The sequence below is a fragment of the Orcinus orca genome, chromosome 8 (genome assembly GCF_937001465.1).
Source record: "Orcinus orca chromosome 8, mOrcOrc1.1, whole genome shotgun sequence".
Classification (NCBI taxonomy): domain Eukaryota; kingdom Metazoa; phylum Chordata; class Mammalia; order Artiodactyla; family Delphinidae; genus Orcinus; species Orcinus orca.
Genome location: NC_064566.1, coordinates 62,775,956 through 62,798,276, shown reverse-complemented (window position 1 = coordinate 62,798,276; position 22,321 = coordinate 62,775,956). Strand labels below are relative to the sequence as shown.

At 36.8% G+C, this 22,321-nt stretch overlaps 1 protein-coding gene across 21 annotated transcripts in view; it reads left to right on the top strand.

Moving 5' to 3' along the window:
• Positions 1–22,321, top strand: part of PICALM (phosphatidylinositol binding clathrin assembly protein) — a 109,039-nt gene that overhangs the window by 31,068 nt on the left and 55,650 nt on the right. For 20 of the 21 annotated variants that reach the window (XM_049713444.1, XM_049713443.1, XM_049713442.1 and 17 more), the window contains exons 2-4: positions 1,306–1,448; positions 5,008–5,083; positions 8,266–8,368. The exons of the other annotated variant lie outside the window; for it this stretch is intronic. In XM_049713444.1, the coding sequence (XP_049569401.1) occupies positions 1,306–1,448; positions 5,008–5,083; positions 8,266–8,368 (322 nt within the window). The remainder of the gene's footprint in view (positions 1–1,305; positions 1,449–5,007; positions 5,084–8,265; positions 8,369–22,321) is intronic. 21 annotated transcript variants of the gene reach the window in all.

Sequence of the window (22,321 nt, the reverse complement as noted above, 5' to 3'; positions counted from 1 at the left end):
GAAAACCTTGTGTCGTTCTCCTGTTCCATGGGCATTCTGTTTGACTGTTTTGTGCTTTGTTCTTCAGGCATTGTGGGCCAGGGTAACTGCTTCTCTAAAATGCATTTGCTTATCAAATGTTACTTTGTATAGTAATTAGACCTGTTAGAACAAACATTTTTGAAAGATTATAAGCAGATAAACGGTCATAGTTAACATTGATGTTTCTTACTAGCAATCACGGCCAAGTTAGGTCGCTTGAATTCATATTTAATCATTAGGTACTAAAGGTTAAAAGTGGACAAAACTGCTGATGAGGCACAGATAACTAATTTTTTCCCCTTTATGGTAGTTATAATGGAGGTATTTATACACTTTGTTTTATGCATACTTTAAAAATAAAACAACTCATTTCTTGGTCTTCCTCTTCATTAAGTCTCTAAATTGGACCATATTTTGTATTTTCTTCATTGAATTTGCCAGTAATATCTCTGAAGCAGATTGGAGGTGAAACTCTGAGGTATATTAACTTTTTTTTTCAGTTTTGGTGCTAAAACAATTGTGTATTAGATGATTTTATGGTAATGCTTTCCAATTATTTATATTTTAAAATATAAAATTAGAACTTACATTGTTTTAACTGTTCAGAGTAATAATCAAGTAGAATTCCTGGATCACTTCTTTGGAAATTTATTGCATTGAGAAACTTTCAGTTCATTTTCAGTTTTGTTTGTCAGTGTTAGCTAGTTGATATCAAGTGAAAACTGAGCTAACTCAGTAGAACTGAAGGGAGAAAAGAATGAGAATTATTTTATTTAAACAAACTGAGAATCCTATCCACTCACAGACCACGTATCTGCTCTTTCTATTAGTGCAAACACAGCATTCTAGGGGGGGATATTAATAAAGTGTTTGAACTTCAGCTTGTTTATGCTTCCATATGTATGAATTTTTAAAGTTCTTTTTTAAATGTAGGGATGTATAATATTAGTATTGTAACTAAAGGTTTGTGAGTAGTAAGAGAACTGAAAGTGTTACTCAAGGCCTTGAAACAGTTCCTTTTGAGATACATAAAATACTTAAGGATGAAAGGAGTTTGATTTACTTTCTGGTATTACTGATCAATTGTGTGATATTAATCAATGTGCTGTTTACTTCTCAGGTAGAAGTACTGTCTCAATTGTTCTCTTGAGAGATTTTTAACAACTTCTGCGAACTGTCCATTGTTGCTCCACTCTTTTTAGATCTTTACCCTATTAGTATGCAGATCTAGCATTAAAAATAAATGAAAGCCAGAGTAAATTAATCTTTTTTTTTTTATTGCAGACTTAATTCAGTGCACAAATGAGATGAATGTGAACATCCCGCAGTTGGCAGACAGTTTATTTGAAAGAACTACTAACAGTAGTTGGGTGGTGGTCTTCAAATCTCTCATTACAACTCATCATTTGATGGTGTATGGAAATGAGGTAAGCAGTATTTTTAGTTAACAAGTATACTGGGGAGTTGACTGATTCAGCTTGTTTCTCTCACTGACACTTCAGAAATGGCTATAGCAACTGAATAATATAGGTAAAAAGGGCAAGGTGCTTATACAGAAATATAACTGTAGACCCTACACTTTGAGGAAAGATGGCCTTTAAGTCAGAAAGCAGAAAATGGGTCAGAGCACAGGGCACTTTCAGTAATGGGATCAGGAAGCAAAGATTAATGCCTAGAGATGGGTTCTATAAGCATCACTGATTTTTTGCAGGCCTTTGTGTATAGATTGTATGTTCGTCTATTTTCATTTACTTTTTTATCGTAGCCCAATCAGATTTCTGTCTGATCTGATGTAGTTGTCTATAGACGCTCTTTGCCTAGTTCAAGGCTGTGATATTAAGGACTAAGATGGCATTTTGCTGAGGAGACTGACTGAAGAACGCCTTCTTCAGCAAAGAGTTGTGTCTAAAGCCTTTGTTTCCCAAAAAAGGGTAACAGATAAGATGCATGAGCTTTTGCAATTAACTGTTTGGAGAGAATCATCTTGTTTTCCATGATAGCTAATTTTTGAGTTCTTACCTTAGGTGATTTTCCCAGCCTAGCATACTTGTAAAATTGTGTCAAAAGGAGTATTTTAAATTGTGTTAAAAGAAAATTTGAATGGAACTAGATAAATCTGGTACCTTGGTATGTGCCTTAGAAAAATGCAGACCACTGGTTGCTGGGAGATAGCTCCCATAGAGATGGGGAGGGACTTTATTCATTTGTATCAGATTTATAAACATGACTTTCTGACATCATCACTTTACTCATTATTTTGGGTTTTTCAGTCATGAGACTCTGCTGTTATCTTTTTTTTTTTTTTGCGGTACGCGGGCCTCACTGTTGTGGCCTCTCCCGTTGCGGAGCACAGGCTCTGGACGCGCAGGCTCAGCGGCCATGGCCCACGGACCCAGCTGCTCCGTGGCATGTGGGATCTTCCTGGACCGGGGCACGAACCTGTGTCCCCTTGCATCGGCAGGCGGACTCTCAACGACTGCGCCACCAGGGAAGCCCCTGCTGTTATCTTTGACAGATACCAAAGAGAACATCATTAGAGTTCAGAATTAAAGCAGAAATTTACCCATAACTCTTACATTGCAACAGATCTGTTTGCATATTTTGATGTTCCTTTCTGGTCTTTTTTATAGCTATAATAATTTATATAAAATATTATATTTAACTTTTTTATATATCACAGCATAAGAAGCATCTCCATGTTCTGTGTTCTTTCTATTTATCATCTTTAATGACTACATAATTGATCATATGGTCCATCATTTTCTTAATTCTTCTCTTTCCTGGAAATTTAGTTTTCCGATTATTCACCGTTACAGTACCACATTGAATGATTTTATTTGTAGTTCTTAAGTTTTAAAAATTAGTTCCAGAAGCGTTACCTGAAATATGATTACTTGGGTAACAGACGTGACCATTTTTAGGACATATGTTACTCAGTTGCTTTCTCATTCATTATAAGCAGTATATAGAGTCAATAGAAAAATTTGGATATACTAGCCTCCGTGTAACTCGAAACGTTTTGATCTTAACTAGGATATTAGTTTCTATTTTCATCAGGAATGTGTTTGTCTAAGATCATGATCATTTATTCAGAAGAATTTCAGGCTTGTATGTATTTTTTACCTTTCTAAAAAATATATATAGTTTATTCTTTAAAAAGAAAAAGCCACAAATATAACCAACTACAATGCTGGATAAGGAGGCACACTATCAGTGGTGACTTTCAGAGGTAAATAAGGTGATGATACCGGAAGCAAAAACTTTATAAAGGCAAAAAACCCAGAAAGTTGACTGTCATTCCTTACAGTTGACTGACAGAAAGAGAAAGGTAGCATTTCAGTAGTGGTTTTCAGATGAACTCTAGTTTCCCTTCAGCAGCTAAGAGAAATCCAATGCTCTGCTCTTTTTTTGGTGCTAGTTTGTACAACCCTCAGGTTTTTGCATTGGCAGGTGTTATTAGTCCGTGAGAGAGTATGCATAGGATTTCACTATGCTATGGTGTTGGAAATTACATAGAACAGTAGTTCTCAAATAGGGCAAGGGCGGAGAGTGATTTTCATCCCCAAGGGACATTGCTCATAACTGGAGGGGATGCTACTGGCATGTAGTAGGTAGAGGCTACTGGCGTGCTAAACATCTTATAATGCACAGGACAGGCCCCCACAAAAAAGAATGATCAAAACTTATAAAAAAATCATAGAGTGTAATATTTTCTTAGGATATTTTAACACCTTTTTAAACAGGTTGTTTTAGGATAAATGATGAAACAGGAGTCTTCGATTTACAAATTGTTTTTCAAAATCCTGGTTTGTTTGGGGTGATCGCTGATGAACAAGATTGAGTCAGAGAAGTGATGGTGTACATAAAATTGATAATAATCCTCTGCATACATTTACAAAAAAGTAATCCTTTTAAAGGAAATCGAAAGGAGTTTCTTTAGCTATTTTAGAGGTTGTATGTAAAGGGAAGCTAAGGTAGTGTTCTGTGGTAAGCACTTTGGAGAGGGTTTTGACAGTATTTTGAGAAAATGAACTTTCATACGCATACCGACCCAACAATTCAACCCTAAGTATATATCATGAGAAACTCTTGTATGTTTGCAGGTGGGAGACCAGTACAAAGATGTCAGTGAAACATTGTTAATAATAGTGAAATTGCAAAGAATTTAAATATCCGTATAGAAATGGATACATAATGATATAGTAGTTCATTTAAATGCTCAAACGTTGTTTAAAATGAATGAACTAGATGTACATGTATTAAATGGATAATTCTTGGGAAGAAGTTGTTAAAAATCACATTGGAAAAGAATAAGTACAGTATGGTATTTCTGTAAATTTAAAATAGAAAACAAAATTATGTACAGTTTATAGATACTTATATATGTAGTAAAATTGTAAAAACATTTGTGGGAATGATGTAAACCTACTTCAGAAAAGCCATTGCCTCTGAAGAGGGAGGGAGGGAAGGGAATGGTTTTGAAGGTGTGTGTCTTCAATAGTCTGTAATTTGATTCTGTAAGGGGTCTGAAGTGATTATGGTAATGTGTTTAATCTGGACAGTGGGTAAGAGGATGTCTGTAATATTATACTCCAGTATGATTACAGGTATTTTGCTTTTTAAAAAAGTCATAAAAATTTTTGAGTCACCAGGTATCCGTGTAAAATAAAGGCACCATCTGAGTATGATTAACTATAGCCATAATATGCTATAGTAAAGCCAAAAATTACTGCTTCTAGTTTAAAAGTGCCTGTTTCCTTTTATTTTAACTTTAATACCATAGCTGTGGGCATTAGACTTTAATAAATTCCTGCATGCTAGTGAAAAATATATTTTATGTTTTTAGGGGGATTGAGGATGATAAATTTAAACTAGATAAGATTAATGGAATGTGTTAACCACCACTTTCTCCCTTAATTCTCAAATTAGAGTTTCTTAGATGGCAGTACTATTTGACATAATTATTTGTTTGTTTTTTTTCCCCAGCGTTTTATTCAGTATTTGGCTTCAAGAAACACGTTGTTTAACTTAAGCAATTTTTTGGATAAAAGTGGATTGCAAGGTAAAAAACAACTTATTCATTATAGAAAATCAAGAGTGACCCCATTTGAGGATTACTGCAGAGTTGAACTCTTTCCTTTAGAACATGTGCTATGGAGGAACCTCATGTTTTAGTGAGGGTTGTAGGGAAGGAAAAACTGTATTTTCATGTGAAGATAAAGATGGACTTCACTACTTGACACCCAGAGCTTTTTGAAAAGTAGCATAAGGTAGCAATTTGAGAGCATGGGTTCTGGAACTGGACGGACTGCATTCAAATCCCATCTGTAACACTTACCAACTGCATAAACTTGAGCAAGTTACTTCACCTCTCTGCATCTGTAAAATCAGGAATAATGATAGCACCCACCCTGTAGGATTATCATGAGGCTTAACCTAGTTATACATGTAAAGTGCCTAGAATGATGCCTGGCAAATAGGAAACACTATGTAAGTATCTGCTTTCATTGTTGTTCTTATTATTTTATGCTTTATTCCAAGAAATGTAGTTGGGAATATCATATATTTTAGTAGCAAAGGTAAGCATTATGTGTTATTCAGATGAATTGTTCATTGATACTTACCTGTTACTTATTTTACTTTTAATTCAGTAAGTGGAAATTGCTGTAATCTGGTATTCTCACCCTCCATGTACATTCTGTCTTAATGGGATCTGTTATACTTAGTTCCAGAACTAGGCTGTTAGCATTATAGAATGTTAACTCTAGGAAGAGCCTCATAAAGGACATACTAAGACCATACTAAGACAAACTAAAGGAATACTTAGCAATAAGGTTCAACTGGGAAGTATCTTTAGAGATCTGTGAGATGTGTGCTGCGCTTTGAAAGATGGATGAGAACATGAGTTGGCTTAAGCAGAGGTACACAGATGGACGTGGATGTGAAAGAGAAAGGGTGTTTAAGATTTATAGAGCAAATGAATGTGAATAGAATGTAGGTGGAGGTATTAGAGAACATGTAGTGACAGATAGCCCTCAAGAAGCTGTTTGGGGCCAAAATCATGCACAAAAGATTTTGATATAGTTGGGATTTTGTAATGCAGTGAGAAACCATCAAACTTTTTTGAGTTGAGGGAGGAGGACAGAGGGAGTGTGTGTTATAAAGAAAGCACCATAGCACAGTGCAGGTTGGATTCGAGTGAATAAAGTCTTAAAGACCTTGAGACTGCTCTGGTCATTATTTTGGTCATCTGGTAGAGAGTTCATGAGGGCCTGAATTGTGGTTTTTACGGCAATAAAAATCAATGGAATTTAGTGACTAACTGTGTTTGTGTTTAGGAACTGTCCAGTTCAATACTTATTTACTTTTGGCAGATGGAAGTATTAATTAGAATGAATTGAATACCCAGTCTTCCAGAGATTCTGGAAGGTCAGTAATCTATACATAGGACCAAGTGTTACAAGATTGATTTTACTTTAATGAGAGATATAATGCCTTAAATAGTTAAGGGGGAAAAAAATGAAGCAGTGGAATCCCTTTTTCAAATAAAATCTTAAATAGAAGCTAGATACATATAACAGATGAAACTGGAGCTGCTGTGTTTTCCGGAACATGGAGAAAACTCTGCCTGCTCATCTTTTTATTTCTGGTTTCCCCCTTATTCAGTTCATTTGAACTGTAAGAGTCTGTGGAAAGCAATATACAAACCACTACTCTAGAGCAGAAAATATGCATATGTCCAAGTGGGTTTTTTGTGTCTTATTAGCTACTGATTTTCTACTTTCTTAAGATGGAAATTAAGCACTTCTAGTGATAAGGTTTTAAGGCTTTCATTCCTTTTATGTAGAGAACAGTTTTTAGGCCTTTTATTTAAAGCTCATATTCTAAAGAGATTATGAAGGTAAGACTGAAATGGTAATTAAAGTATATAATTCAGTGGTGTTTTTGTAGTTTTGATTGCTGATGTATTTTGTTGGGTGGAGTCTGGTATATTTTCTTAAATATATAATGGGTGTATATAATACAAACTTCCAGTCTGGTGAGTGAGATAGACACTGTGTACATCTAATAGCTTTGAGCTGTACTTGGAGTAAGAATAATATGGGAGCACAAAGAGCTCAGGGAAAGTTTCAGAGATTGAGCCTTGAAGGATAAGAGAGATTTCTCCCATTATCGAGGATGGAGTAGAGTGGATTAGAGGGGACAATATTAACTAAAGAGCTGAAGAATGTGAGTATGTAACACCTTATAAAATGCACTAGTAGCTATGAGAATATCTGAGGGCAGTGATTTTTTTTTTCTATTTACTGATTTTTCTCCAGTGGCAAATTAGTAGGCACTCAAGAAATATTTGCTGAATAAATGAATTGGTGATTATGTTAAATCCAGTCACTTTCCTTTCCTTTCTTTCTTTTTTTTTTTTTTTTTTTTGCTTGTTTTGGTATTATCTTTTTAAAGTAGCAGAGACCATCAACAACTAAAGTTGAATGTGTTAGATGAAGATGACCTAAAATAGAATGATAGAATGGACCTGCTTGTACAATGAGAAGCAAAAATTTGTAGACCTCACTGAGCCAGGCAATAGCTAAAACACAAATTTTTTTTTTTAGTAATACTGATTAGATTTTTATGGTGCTGAAGTTTTCAAATCTCATGATTGTGATAAAACAAAATCTTAGAATGATTTAGGTATTCATTTTGGAAGTTTAGTTGAAAACATTCACATAATTGTTTTTTGTTAGGCCTTAAACTTTCGTATTGCCATTTCTTTCATTGTACTATGCAGTAATTTTCTCTGCTACTTATAAGGTTGGCACACATAAGTTATAGTTGTTCTAAGTCATATGCAGCTAAAGATTAGTAAGTATGAAAATAATTAAATTGATTAATGATTTAAGGAGTGGGGTTGTGGTTCCATAGGATGTTAAATTTGAGTTATGAGGTTATCAGGTAGTATAAGAAAACAGGCTTTTCAATTCCTGATAAATAAAAGATAGGAATATTGGTCAGAAGTAAAACAGAATTGTTGTTTTATTGAAATTCTAAGGGGGAAAATTTTTCTAAGCCACATATGACATAACTGACTTTAAAAATGTTAAGTATTAGATTTTAATGTCACTTAATTTACATCACTAAATTGAAGGTGGGATAACAAGACAATATGGCCATTGGATGAAATGAGTTGGTTTTCTAAGCTAATTGGGATTTTAATTATGAAACCCTTTTCTGTTTCTTTTCTTACAGGATATGATATGTCTACCTTTATTAGGCGGTATAGTAGATATCTAAATGAAAAAGCAGTTTCATACAGACAAGTTGCATTTGATTTCACAAAAGTGAAAAGAGGGTGAGTTAAGCTTGCTTTTTTTTTGATATCTGATGTATTTTAATATTTTAAATATAAATCGTAGGCATTATTGATTATGCGTTATGGAATTTCAGGCCAGTTTTAAAAGGTGAACTTCATTTTTCTCTGAAGAAGTATATCAGATACTTTTTGCACTAGGATTTTCAAAGTTCTTTTGAATTTTATAACAGCTTTATTGAGACAATTCACACAACATAAAATTCACCCTTTTGAAGTGTATAATTAAGTGGTTTTTAGTATATTTACAAAGTTGTGCAGCATCACCGCTATCTAATCCCAAAACATTTCATTGCTTCCCATTTTCCTCTTCCTCTAGACCCTGACAACGACAAATCTACTTTATATGTCTATGGATTTGTCCTGAACATTTTGTATAAGTGGAATCGTACAATATGTGGCCTTTTGTGTCTGACTTCTTTCATTCAGCATAATCAAGTTACAGCATCTTTGTTGTGGCATGCATCAGTACTTCATTCCTTTTTATGCCCAAGTAATATTCTATCATGTAGAGACACCATATGTATATACATGCCACATCTGGTTTTTTTTGTTTTTTTTTTTTTGTTTTTTTTTTGGGGTATGCGGGCCTCTCACTGCTGCGGCCTGTCCCGCTGCGGAGCACAGGCTCCGGACGCGCAGGCCCAGCGGCCATGGCCCACGGGCCCAGCCGCTCCGCGGCATGTGGGATCCTCCCGGACCGGGGCACGAACCCGCGTCCCCTGCACCAGCAGGCGGACCCCCAGCCACTGTGCCACCAGGGAAGCCCCATACCACATCTTTATACATTCATCTGTCCTTGATGGACACTTAGGTTGCTTCCATGTCTTAGCTATTGTACATAGTGCTGCTGTGAACATTGGGGTTCATGTATCTTTTTGAATTAGAGTTTTGTCTGAATATATGCCCAGGATAGGATTGCTGGATCATACAGTAACTCTATTTTTCATTTTTTAAGGAACCTCCATACTGTTCTCCATAGTGGCTGCTCCAGTTTACATTCCCACCAGCAGTGAAGGAGGGTTCCTTTTTCTCCACACCCTCTCCAGCATTTATTGTTTGTAGACTTTAATGATGGGCGTTTTGACTGGTGTGAGGTGATACCTCATTGTAGTTTTGGTTTGCATTTTTCTAATAATTAGTGATATTGAGCATCTTTTCATGTGCCTGTTGGCCATCTGTATGTCTTCTTCGGAGAAATGTCTATTTAGGCCTTTTGCCCTTTTTTAAAAAAATTATTTTTTTATTCTGCCCATTTTTGGATTTTATTTTTTAAATTTAATTAATTTACTTTTGGCTACATTGGGTCTTTGTTGCTGCACAAGGGTTTTCTCTAGTTGCGGCGAGTGTGGGGTACTCTTCATTGTGGTGCGTGGGCTTCTCATTGAGGTGGCTTCTCTTGTGGAGCATGGGCTCTAGGCACACAGGCTTCAATAGGTGCAGCACACTGGCTCAGTAGTTGCTGCACGCAGGCCCTCGAGCATGCGGGCTTCTGTAGTTGCTGTGTGTGGGCTCAGTAGTTGTGGTGCGGGCTCTAGGGCGTGCAGGCTCAGTAGTTGTGGTGCATAGGCTTAGTTGCTCCATGCATGTGGGATCTTCCCAGGACCAGGGGACAAAGCCGTGTCCCCTGCATTGGCAGGCAGCTTTTAACCACTGAGCCACCAGGGAAGTCCCGATTGAGTTTTCTTATTTTGATGTTAAGCTGTATGAACTGTTTGTGTACTTTGGAAATTAATCCATTGTTGGTAGCATTGTGTGAAAATAATTTCTTCCAGTCCATAGGTGTCTTTGTTTTTGTTTATGGTTTCCTTTTCTGTGCAAAAGCTTTTAAATTTAATTAGGTCCATTTGTTTATTTTTGTTCTTATCTCTGTTACTGTAGGAGATGGATCCAAAAAAATATTGCTACAATTTATGTCAAAGAGTGTTCTGCCTGAGTTTTCTTCTGGGGGTTTTTATAGTATCTGGTCTTACATTTAGGTGCTTAATCCATTTTGAGCTTATTTTTGTATATGGTGTTAGAGAATGTTCTAATTTCTTTCTTTCCATGTAGCTGTCCAGTTTGCCCAGCATCACTTACTGAAGAGATTGTCTTTTCTCCATTGTATCTTCTTGCATCCTTTGTCATAGATTAATTGACCATAAGTGCATGGGTTTATTTCTGGGCTTTCTATCCTGTTCTGTTGATCTATATGTCTCTTTTTGTGCTGGTACCATACTGTTTTGATTACTGTAGCTTTGTTTTATAGTCTGAAGTCAGGGAGCATGATTCCTCCAGCTCCATTCTTCTTTCTCAAAATTGTTTTGGCTATTTGGGATCTTTTGTGTTGCCATGCAAATTTAAAATTTTTTTGTTCTAATTCTGTGAAAAATGCCATTGGTAATTTGATAGGAATTGCACTGAATCCACAGATTGCTTTGGTTAGTAAGGTCATTTTAAGAATATTGATTCTTCCAATCCAAGAACACAGTAAATCTTTACATCTGTTTGCATCATCTTCAGTTTCTTTCATCAGTGTCTTATAGTTTTCGGAGTACAGGTCTTTTGCCTCCTTAGGTAGCAAACTGTTTTTCAAAGTAGTTGAACCATTTTACATTCCCACCAGCAATGTATACAGGTTCCAATTTCTCCACATTCTTGTCAATGCTTGTTATTTTCTGTCTTTGATTATAACCGTCCTAGTGGGTGTGGAGTGATGTATCGTGTTTTGGTTTGCATTTTCTTGATGGCTAATGATGTTGAGTGTCTTTTTATGTGCTTATTGGCCATTTGTATATCTTCTTTGGAAAAATGTCTGTTCAAGTCCTTGTTTTTTAATTGGGTTGTCCTTTTACTGTTGAATTGTAAGCGTTTTTTAATATATTCTGGACATCAGTTCCTTATCATATATATAATTTGCACATATTTTCTCACCTCCCGTGGCTTGTCTTCACTTTCTTAATGGTATCCTTTGAAAAACGTAAGTTTTTAATTTTGATGGATTCCAATTTATTTATTTATTTATTTTTCTTTGGTTGTGTATACTTTTGGCATCATGTCTAAGAAAACATTGCTTAATCCAAGATCACAAAGATATACTCCTACCTTTTTTCTGTTTTGTAGTTTTAGCTCTTACATTTAGGTTTTGATCCACTTTGAATTAATTTTTGTATGTGGTATGAGGTATGGGTGTAAATTCATTCTTTTGTATGTGGATATTCTGTTATCCCAGCACCATTTGTTGAAGTCTTTTCTTTTCCCATTGAATGGTCTTGATGAAAATGGATTGATCATAAATGTAAAGGCTTATTTCTGGGCTCTCAATTCTATTCTGTTGATCTATGTCTGTCCTCATGCCAGTACCACACTTGTTTTGAAGAATGTTGCTTGGTAGTAAGTTTTGAAATTGAGAAGTGTGAGTTCTCTGGCTCTCTTCTTAATTTTCAAGATTGTTTTGGCTATTCTGTATCTCTTGCATTTTCGTATGAATTTTAGGATTAGCTTATCAATTTCTGCAGAAATGGTAGCTGGATTTTGATAAAGATTGCATTTAATCTGTAGATCAAATTGGGAAGCGTTAAGTGTCTTAACACATTGTTTCTAATCCATAAATACAGGATATCTTTCTGTTTATCTTGTGTAATTTCTTTCATTGCTGTTTTGCATTTAAGGTTCTTTTTAATCTTGAACGCAGAGGTTGAATTTATTTCTTGCTGTGCCCTAAATCACAGTCTTCTTGTCATAAGAACTAATCTCATGAATGATAGAATCAGTGTTTCTATACCTGATAAAAAGTCCGGTGTACAGGTTTTTTTTAGGATATATGATGAGTCCTCAGGAAAGAAGACATTCTTAAGGGACATCGATGACCCTTGTAACTATGGAGGCCTGCCCTGAGGGGAATCTGGCTTCTGCGGAAATACTCTGAGTTTCTGAATTTCCCTGCTCTTTAAAGATCCCAAAGATCTATGCAATTAATATGTTCCTTTAAATTGTTCTCTTGACATGTTAAATTACTAGACTGAAATGGAAATTTTAATACAAATGTAAAGTAACCTCTCAGTTATTCAAGAAGTTTTAAAGCTGAATTTAAATGTTTCTGTGTCACTGTTTCAAATTAATTGGGAGGTGATGAGTTTGGAACCTACCAAAACTGAATTCCACAGATTTTTGTTTCATATATTTAGGTACTTTGTAGGTGATTATGATAGAGGAGATCATATTAGAGGTCTGATTCTTAACCCTCAGTATTCTGTCCAGTAAACCACTTTCCAGCTGGGTTTATATTAATACTTCCCTGTAAAGCATGTTCAGTTAAAACTGATCAAGATATTTGTAGATTTCACATTTTAATATATATATATATATATATACACACACATATGTATATATTAAAATATTTATTTGGTTGCGCTGTATCATAGTTGCTGCTCACGGGTTCCTTAGTTGCGGCTTGCTGGCTCCTTAGTTGTGGCACACAGTCTCCTTTGTTGTGGCATGTGAACTGTTAGTTGTGACATGCATGTGGGATCTAGTTCACTGACCAGGCATCAAACCTGGGCCCCTGGCTTTGGGAGCGTGGAGTCTTAACCACTGCGCCACCAGGGAAGTCCCAGATTAATATATTTTAAAAATTGTAACTTCTTTTCTAATCTGAAGGGTCAGTTTCTCAATTGAGGAGTGTTGTTGCATTTTTATATTTAATAGAGCAAACTTTTATTACTTGGATGAGAACAGTCCTTGATTATACACAATGTAATTAGTACTGATTTAAAGGAAATTACTCTTATTTAATGCTAAGGAAAAGGAAAGTGAATCAAAGAGGACCTATGATTGAGTGGAATCAAGAGTAGCACAACATGTGTATGTATCTGGGTGTATAAAATACCCGGATACCTACACATACACATATATATCAGTATAAATAAGAAAGAAGAATATAGAACATAAGAGTATAAGATGAAGGTGTGAAATTTATTATATGATGGCAAAAACCTGAGTAGACTGTTTCAGTTTTGGAGAGGGTTTGTGTAGTATATAGTAAAGTTTTATTTACTAGGGTAACGAATTTTTATGTTTACAAAAGTAATAAACTATTACAAAAATTCAGGCAACATAGCATTCTCACTTAAAGAAACAATATTTTGGTGTATCTAATCAGTTTTCTGTGTGTAAATACGTGTATGCAGGGACACAGAAAATTACATAATCACATTATTTGAAGACTGCTTCTCTCCCCTAATATATATTTTAGGTATCTTCAATGTCTGTACACATAGAACCATCTCATTATTTTTTTTTTTTTAATTTTTTTTTTTATTTTGGCTGCGTTGGGTCTTCATTGCTGCACACGGGCTTTCTCTAGTTGTGGCAGATGGGGGCTGTCTTCGTTGCGGTGCGGGGCTTCTCACTGCAGTGGCTTCTCTTGTTGAGGAGCACGAGCTCTAGGCTGCATGGGCTTCAGTAGTTGTGACTTGCGGGCTCTAGAGCACAGGCTCAGTAGTTGTGGCGTACGGGCTTAGTTGCTCTGTGGCATGTGGGATTTTCCCGAACCGGGGCTCAAGACCGTGTCCCCTGCATTGGCAGGTGGATTCTTAACTACTGTGCCACTAGGGAAATCCCCATCTCATTCTTTTGAATGGCTTTAGAATTATGTTCTAGATGTACATTTGATTTATTCCCTTTTTTAAAAATTTTATTTATTTTTGGCTGTGTTGGGTCTTCGTTTCTGTGCAGGGGCTTTCTCCAGGTGTGGCGAGCGGGGGCCACTCTTCATCGCGGTGCACGGGCCTCTCACTGTCGCGGCCTCTCCCATTGTGGAGCACAGGCTCCAGACGCGCAGGCTCAGTAGTTGTGGCTCACGTGCTTAGTTGCTCCACGGCATGTGGGATCTTCCCAGCACAGGGGTCGAACCCATGTCCCCTGCATTGGCAGGCAGATTCCCAACCACTGCGCCACCAGGGAAGCCCCATTCCCATTTTTTTTATCTTACAAAAGTAACACATTGACCATTCTTTTACATATGGTTGCATTTTTTTTAATGTAAGTAACATAATTATATGTTAGATGTATATACAAGTATTATTGTTTTAGAGAATAAGGGGGAATAACAAACTAGATTTGGGCTTACTCCCTAGGAATGGACATGCGGAATAAGGAACCTTTACACAGCATCAAAATGTATGTCAGGGCTTTCAACAAGAAAACTGTGGGCAGAAGGATTAATCAGCATAGTAGTTGTATGATTTACCAAAGGCCCACTCCTCATCTTGACACCTTATATGTGGATGCTGCTGTGGCCCTCATAGGGAGTCATTAGCGTTGGGCTTTGTTATAAATTAGCTTCCAGGGATCTGATCAGAGATCCCTGGAGAATATCCACTCTTCTGCCTAAAGAGGGCCAAACCATATGACTGGGCAGTTTTTTTTGGTTTGTTTTTGTTTTTAATTGGAATATAGTCGTTTTACAATGTTGTCTTAGTTTCTACTCTACAGTGAAGTGGAGTTCCTGTGCTATACAGCAGGTTCTTATTAGTTATCAGTTTTATACATATTAGTGTATATATGTCAATCCCAATCTCCCAATTCATCCCACCCTCCCTCACCCCCAGCTGCTTTCCTCCCTTGGTGTTCATACGTTTGTTCTCTACTTCTGTGTCTATATTTGTGCCTTGCAAACTGGTTCATCTGTACAATTTTTCTAGATTCCACATACCTGCGTTAACATATGATATTTGTTTTTCTCTTTCTGACTTCACTCTGTATGACAGTCTCTAGGTCCATCCACGTCTCTACAAATGATCCAATTTTGTTCCTTTTTATGGCCAAGTAATATTCCATTGTATATATATATATATACTACATCTTCTTTATCCATTCGTCTGTTGATGGACATTTAGTTTGCTTCCATGACCTGGCTATTGTAAATAGTGCTACAATGAACACTGGGGTGCATGTGTCTTTTTTTTTTTTGCAGTATGTGGGCCTCTCACTCTTGTGGCTTCTCCCGTTGCAGAGCACAGGCTCCGGACGTGCAGGCTCAGCGGCTGTGGCTCACGGGCCTAGCTGCTCCGCGGCATGTGGGATCCTCCCTGATCAGGGCACGAACCCGTGTCCCCTGCATCGGCAGGTGGACCCTCAACCACTGCGCCACCAGAGAAGCCCCATGTGTCTTTTTGAATTACGGTTTTCTCGGTATATGCTCAGTAGTGGGATTGCTGGGTCATATGGTAGTTCTGTTTTTTTGTTTTTTAAGGAACCTCCATACTGTTCTCCATAGTGGCTGTATCAATTTACATTCCCACCAACAGGCAGGAGGGTTCCTTTTTCTCCACACCCTCTCTAGCATTTGTTTGTAGATTTTCTGATGATGCCCATTCTAACCAGTGTGAGGTGATGCCTCGCAGTTTTGATTTGCATTTCTCTAATAGTGATGTTGAGCAGCTTTTCATGTGCCTCTTGGCCATGTATGTCTTCTTTGGAGAAATGTCTGGTTTGATCTCCTGCGCATTTTTCAATTGGGTTGTTTGTTTTTCTGACATAGAGCTGCATGAGCTGTTTGTATATTTTGGAGATAATCCCTTGTCGGTTGCTTCATTTGCAAACATTTTTATCCGATTCTGTTGGTTGTCTTTTGGTTTTGTTTATGGTTTCTTTTGTGGTGAAAAAGCTTTTAATTTGTCGATTTTTGTTGTTACTTCTGTTACTCAACGAGGTGGATTAAAAATATTACTGCAATTAATGTCAGAGTGTTCCGCATATGTTTTACTCTAAGAGTTTTACAGTATCCGAATCCTTGCATCCTTGGGATAAATCCCACTTGATCATGGTTTATGATCCTTTTAATGTATTGTTGGATTCTGTTTGCTAGTATTTTGCTGAGGGTTTTTGCATCTATATTCATCAGTGATATTGGTCTGTAATTTTCTTTTTTTGTAGTGTCTTTCCCTGGTTTTGCTATCAGGGTGATGATGGCCTCATAGAAGGAGTTTGGGAGTGTTCCTTCCTCTGTAGTTTTTTGGAAGAGTTTGACAAAGATGGGTGTTAGTTCTTCTCTAAATGTTTGAACGAATTCACCTGTGAAGCCATCTGGTCCTGGACTTTAGTTTGTTGGAAGATTTTTAATCACAGTTTCAATTTCATTACTTGTGATTGGTCAGTTCATATTTTCTATTTCTTCCTGGTTCAGTCTTAGAAGGTTATACCTTTCTAAGAATTTGTCCATTTCTTCCAGGTTGTCCATTTTATTGGCATGGAGTTGCTTGTAGTAGTCTCTTAGGATGCTTTGTATTTCTGCGGTGTCTGTGGTAACTTCTCCTTTTTCATTTCCAATTTTATTGATTTGAGTCCTCTCCCTCTTTTTCTTGATGGGTCTGGCTAAAGGTTTATCAATTTTGTTTATCTTCTCGAAGAACCAACTTTTAGTTTTATTGATCTTTGCTATTGTTTTCTTTGTTTCTATTTCATTTATTTCTGCTCTGATCTTTATGATTTCTTTCCTTCTACTAACTTTGGGTTTTGTTTGTTCTTTCTCTGGTTCCTTTAGGTGTAAGTAGATTGTTTATTTGATAGTTCTCTTGTTTCTTGAGGTAGGATTATATTGCTATAAACTTCCCTCTTATAACTGCTTTTGCTGCATCCCATAGGTTTTGGATCGTCGTGTTTTCATTGTCATTTGTCTCTAGGTATTTTTTGATTTCTTCAGTGATCTCTTGGTTATTTAGTAATGTATTGTTTAGCCTCCATGTGTTTGTGTTTTTTACGTTTTTTTTCCTGTAATTTATTTCTGATCTCATAGCGTTGTGGTTGGAAAAGATGCTCGATACGATTTCAGTTTTCTTAAATTTACTGAGGCTTGATTTGTGACCCAAGATGTGATCTGTCCTGGAGAATGTTCTGTGTGCCCTTGAGAAGAAAGTGTAATCTGCTGTTTTCGGATGGACTGTCCTATAAATATCAATCAGTTCTGTCTGGTCTGTTGTGTCATTGAAAGCTTGTGTTTTCTTATTAATTTTCTGTCTGGATGATCTGTCCATTGGTATAAGTGAGGTGTTAAAATTCCCTGCTATTATTATGTTACTGTCAATTTCCTCTTTTAGAGCTGTTAGCAGTTGCCTGATGTAGTGAGGTGCTTCTTTGTTGGGTGCATATATATTTTTACTTGTTATATCTTATTGGCTTGATCCCTTGATCATTATATAGTGTCCTTCCTTGTCTCTTGTAACATTCTTTATTTTAAAGTCTATTTTATCTGATATGAGTATTGCTACTGCAGCTTTCTCTTGATTTCCATTTGCATGGAATATCTTTTTCCATTCCCTCAGTTTCAGTGTGTATGTGTCCCTAGGTCTGAAGTGGGTCTCTTGTAGACAGCGTATATATGGGTCTTGTTTTTTTGTTTTTTTTTTTTGCGGTACGCGGGCCTCTCACTGCTGTGGCCTCTCCCGTTGCGGAGCACAGGCTCCGGACGCGCAGGCTCAGCGGCCATGGCTCACAGGCTTAGCCGCTCTGCGGCATGCGGGATCCTCCCAGACCGGGACACGAACCCGCGTCTCCTGCATCGGCAGGCGGACTCTCAACCACTGCGCCACCAGGGAAGCCCGTGGGTCTTGTTTTTGTATCCATTCAGCCAGTCTGTGTCTTTTGGCTGGAGCATTTAATCCATTCACATTTAAGGTAATTATCGATATATATGTCCCTATTACCATTTTCTTGTTTTGGGTTTGTTTTTGTAGGTCGTTTTCTTCTCTTGTGTTTCCCACTTAGAGAAGTTCCTTTAGCATTTGTTGTAGAGCTGGTTTGGTGGTGCTGAATTCTCTTAGCTTTTGCTTGTTTGTAAAGCTTTTGATTTCTCCGTTGAATCTGAATGAGATCATTGCTGGGTAGAGTATTCTTGGTTGTAGGTTCTTCCCTTCCATCACTTTAAATATGTCGTGCCACTCCCTTCTGGCTTGCAGAGTTTCTGCTGAGAAATCAGCTGTTGATCTTATGGGAGTTCCCTTGTATGTTGTCATTTTTCCCTTGTTGCTTTTAATAATTTTTCTTTGTCTTTAATTTTGTCAGTTTGATTATTATGTATCTCAGCGTGTTTCTGCTTGGGTTTATCCTGCCTGGAACCCTCTGTGCTTCCTGGGCATGGGTGCCTATTTCCCATGTTAAGGACGTTTTCGTCTATAATCTCTTCAAATGTTTTCTCAGGTCCTTTCTCTCTCTCTCCTTCTGGGACTCCTATAATGTGAATGTTGGTGCGTTTAATGTTGTCCCAGCAGTCTCTTAGGCTGTCTTCATTTCTTTTCATTCCTTTTTCTTTATTCTGTTCTGTAGCAGTGATTTCCACCATTCTGTCTTCCAGGTCACTTATCCTTTCTTCTGCCTCAGTTATTCTACTGTTGATTCCTTCTAGTGTGTTTTTCATTTCAGTTATTTTATTGTTCATCTCTGTTTGTTTGCTCTTTAATTCTTCTAGGACTTTGTTAAACATTTCTTGCATTTTCTCGATCTTTGCCTTCATTCTTTTTCTGAGGTCCTGGATCATCTTCACTATCATTATTCTGAATTCTTTTTCTGGAAGGTTGCCTATCTCCACTTCATTTAGTTGTTTTTCTGGGGTTTTATCTTGTTCCTTCATCTGGGACATAGTCTTCTGCCTTTTCATTTTGTCTGTCTTTCTGTGATTGTGGTTTTCATTCTGCAGGCTGCGGGATTATAATTCTTCCGTCTGTCCTCTCTGGTTGCATTAAGTGAAGTTTCCTGTAGAATAAATTCTTAGAATTGACAAGTCAAACGTTATAGACATTTACCATTTATTAGAAAATATTAAGTTGCCCTGGATAAAAGTGGTACCAGATTACTGAGTTAATTACAGCTATAAATACCTCTTCCTCTGTTTTCTTCCCTCATCATGAAAATGTATCTCATTAGGTGTTCATTTTATATTGGTTGATCAACTAATTTTTAAATGGTGATATTGAGCCTCTTTCTCTCTTTTTAAAAATGCCATTCATGCTTTGTTAATTGCTTTTCAGTGTCCTTTGCCCACTTCTCTGTTGGGCTTTTACAATTCTTTTCTGTTGTCTTAAGACTAACTGGCTGTTTTGTCAGATAAATTTAGGTTTGATTTCTAGCTTCACTCCAGTTATATGAAAGATTTTAGTAGGATACTTCAGCCAGCTTAAGTTTTTTTTTTTTTTTTTTTTTTTTGCGGTACACGGGCCTCTCACTGTTGTGGCCTCTCCCGTTGCGGAGCACACGCTCCGGATGCGCAGACTCAGTGGCCATGGCTCACGGGCCCAGCCGCTCCGTGGCATGTGGGATCTTCCCGGACTGGGGCACGAACCCACGTCCCCTGCATTGGCAGGTGGACTCTCAACCACTGCGCCACCAGGGAAGCCCCCAGCTTAAGTTTTAAAAAATAATTTTATTTTGAAATAATTTCACTTCCTGAAATGCTGCAAGGATAATACAGATAACTCCTATACACTTTAGTCAGATTTACCAGGCTTTAACATTTTGTCACATTTGTTTAATCATTCTTTGTGTATGTGTGTTTGTATACTTCTCTTTTTGATCCATTTGAAAGTGGATTACATACCTCATGCCTTTTTACATTGTATAGCTCTTAATACTTTAATGTCTATTTCCTAAGAACAAGTATCTTTTTTTTACATATCCATCAGTTTGCTAACTATTTCGGCATCATGCTACACAAACTTATGTTATTTGTACAGGACAGTGGGTTAGTTACATGGAGAAGACTGTTTGAGGCTGAAGGGTTAGGCATTAATGTGTTGGCATACATATAATCCAATTGTACCACAGTAGTCTGCTGTGGCACAACTTGGGAAGCCTTGACTTATGCTCCGAGTTATTTCATCTGTAAATATATTTTCATCTGTAGAATGGTGATGTTAATAGCACTTATCTATTAGGATTGTTATGAGAATTAAATGATATATTTTATGTAATGTTTATAGCACATGGCAAAGTAACAAATAAGCTTTTGGTTTTATTGGGAAAATAAACTGTCACAGGTTACAAATATTGCTCCTGGTTTTATTTTAGCAGTATTGAAACTTAAAAAAAATCTTATGTGTTAAAAATTGTTATCTTTATTTTATTTATTTATTTATTTTTGTGGTACGCGGGCCTCTCACTGTTGTGGCCTCTCCCGTTGTGGAGCACAGGCTCCGGACGCGCAGGCTCAGCGGCCATGGCTCACGGGCCCAGCCGCTCCGCGGCATGTGGGATCTTCCCGGACCAGGGCACGAACCCGTGTCCCCTGCATCGGCAGGCGGACTCTCAACCACTGCACCACCAGGGAAGCCCATTATCTTTATTTTTATGGCTGTTGTTTTTTAAGCAAACTTGGAGCGGGGTTTTCTACCCCAAAGTGATCAACTAGGTATTTATGTTTTCATTGGATATTTTTATGGATCCAGTATTTTATATTTAAATCTTTAATTCATTTAGAATATATCTTGGTATTTAGAAATTGAGGTGGAGATAACTGTAATTTTTAATAGAAATATAGGATATTCAAAATCAAAATGAATTATTACCCTTGTATGGTTAAATGACTTTTCACTTAAATATACTTCTTTTATCTAGCCCCTTATTCATTATTCTGGCAAATTCTTAGTCATTCTTCAAGAATTCACTCAAACATCATTTTTTTGAGGAAGCCTTATTTCTGTTAGATTTTATATGAGATTGTCCGTCCATGAAGACAATATAGTCTTACTCAGATTCATATCTTCAGGACTTTCCACAGTATCTAAACATAGTAAATATGTAATAGTTTTTGAAAAGATGACTAGGTGTTTCTAAATAGTACATTAAACGGTTCTATGAAAAATGGATCCAGTAAATTGCCTGTAGATTTATCTTTTTAGTTAGTTGTGTTAAAGATTGGTCCCTTCATTTTCTATTTGTTTAACATTCCATTTTTTGATAGTGTTAACTTACCATGTTTAATTATCTTGAATTCTAAATTAGTACGGTTCAAAGTAACAAGACATTGTTACATAACAAGCAAAAGAAAGAATATTAGAGGTATTGTCTGTGAGTAAGGATATGGATGATCATCCTTTAATTCACTGCTCTTATATTTGGGAAGCAAGTATCTGAATTATAATCTATTTAAGAAGTAATAAAAGCTTGTTTTCTACATAGAGTATGAACTGTCATACATTTGCTCTGAATCATATTTAAGCATTTGGGTTTGTGAGTTGAGTTTTTTGAAGTCTGATGTAAGCATGTGATAACTTAGGATTTTTCTTAATTGAAAAATTTAAAGTTCTCTGGGATGAAATGATGTGGCTAGTGAGAGAGGGAAGAATAAAAAAAATCCCCATAGTTTCTGGCCTAAGTCACTGGGGAGATGTTACCTTTTACTGGGAAGGTTTTTGGGAATGGTAGGGTAGGGTATAGTGATTAAAAATTAAGGATTTCGTTTTTGAAATATTAGTTTTTAGATGCCTGTAATTTTTATAAGTTAAAGTATCAATTAGGCAATTCAACAATACTAACTAGGAACTTTGAGATTTCTAGTCTGGGAATATAAATATATCAGTGGCAGTTTGGTAATTTCTGGCTTGGGAATGACAGTATTCTAGGGAATAAATACAGAATGAGAGGAGAGGGCCTAGAAACATCTTGAGATACACAGCATTTATTTTAGAGAATGAGTAGAGGATGAGGAGTCAATGAAAGAGACTAAAAAAGTGGTAGTGAAGTAGGCAGAAAACAAGGAGTGGGGGATATAGGGGATGCTAAGACAGAGTACAGAGTATTACAAGAATGAGGGAAACTTTTGAATGATGCTGAGAAGTCTAGTCAGGTAATGTTAGGCAAGTACCCATTGGAGAGGCAACATGGAGAGGCAAGAGTGGATCTTTACTGGAGTGAATTGAATAATGAATGAAAAGGAAGTGGCAATTCTTTTAAAAAGTGTGCTTG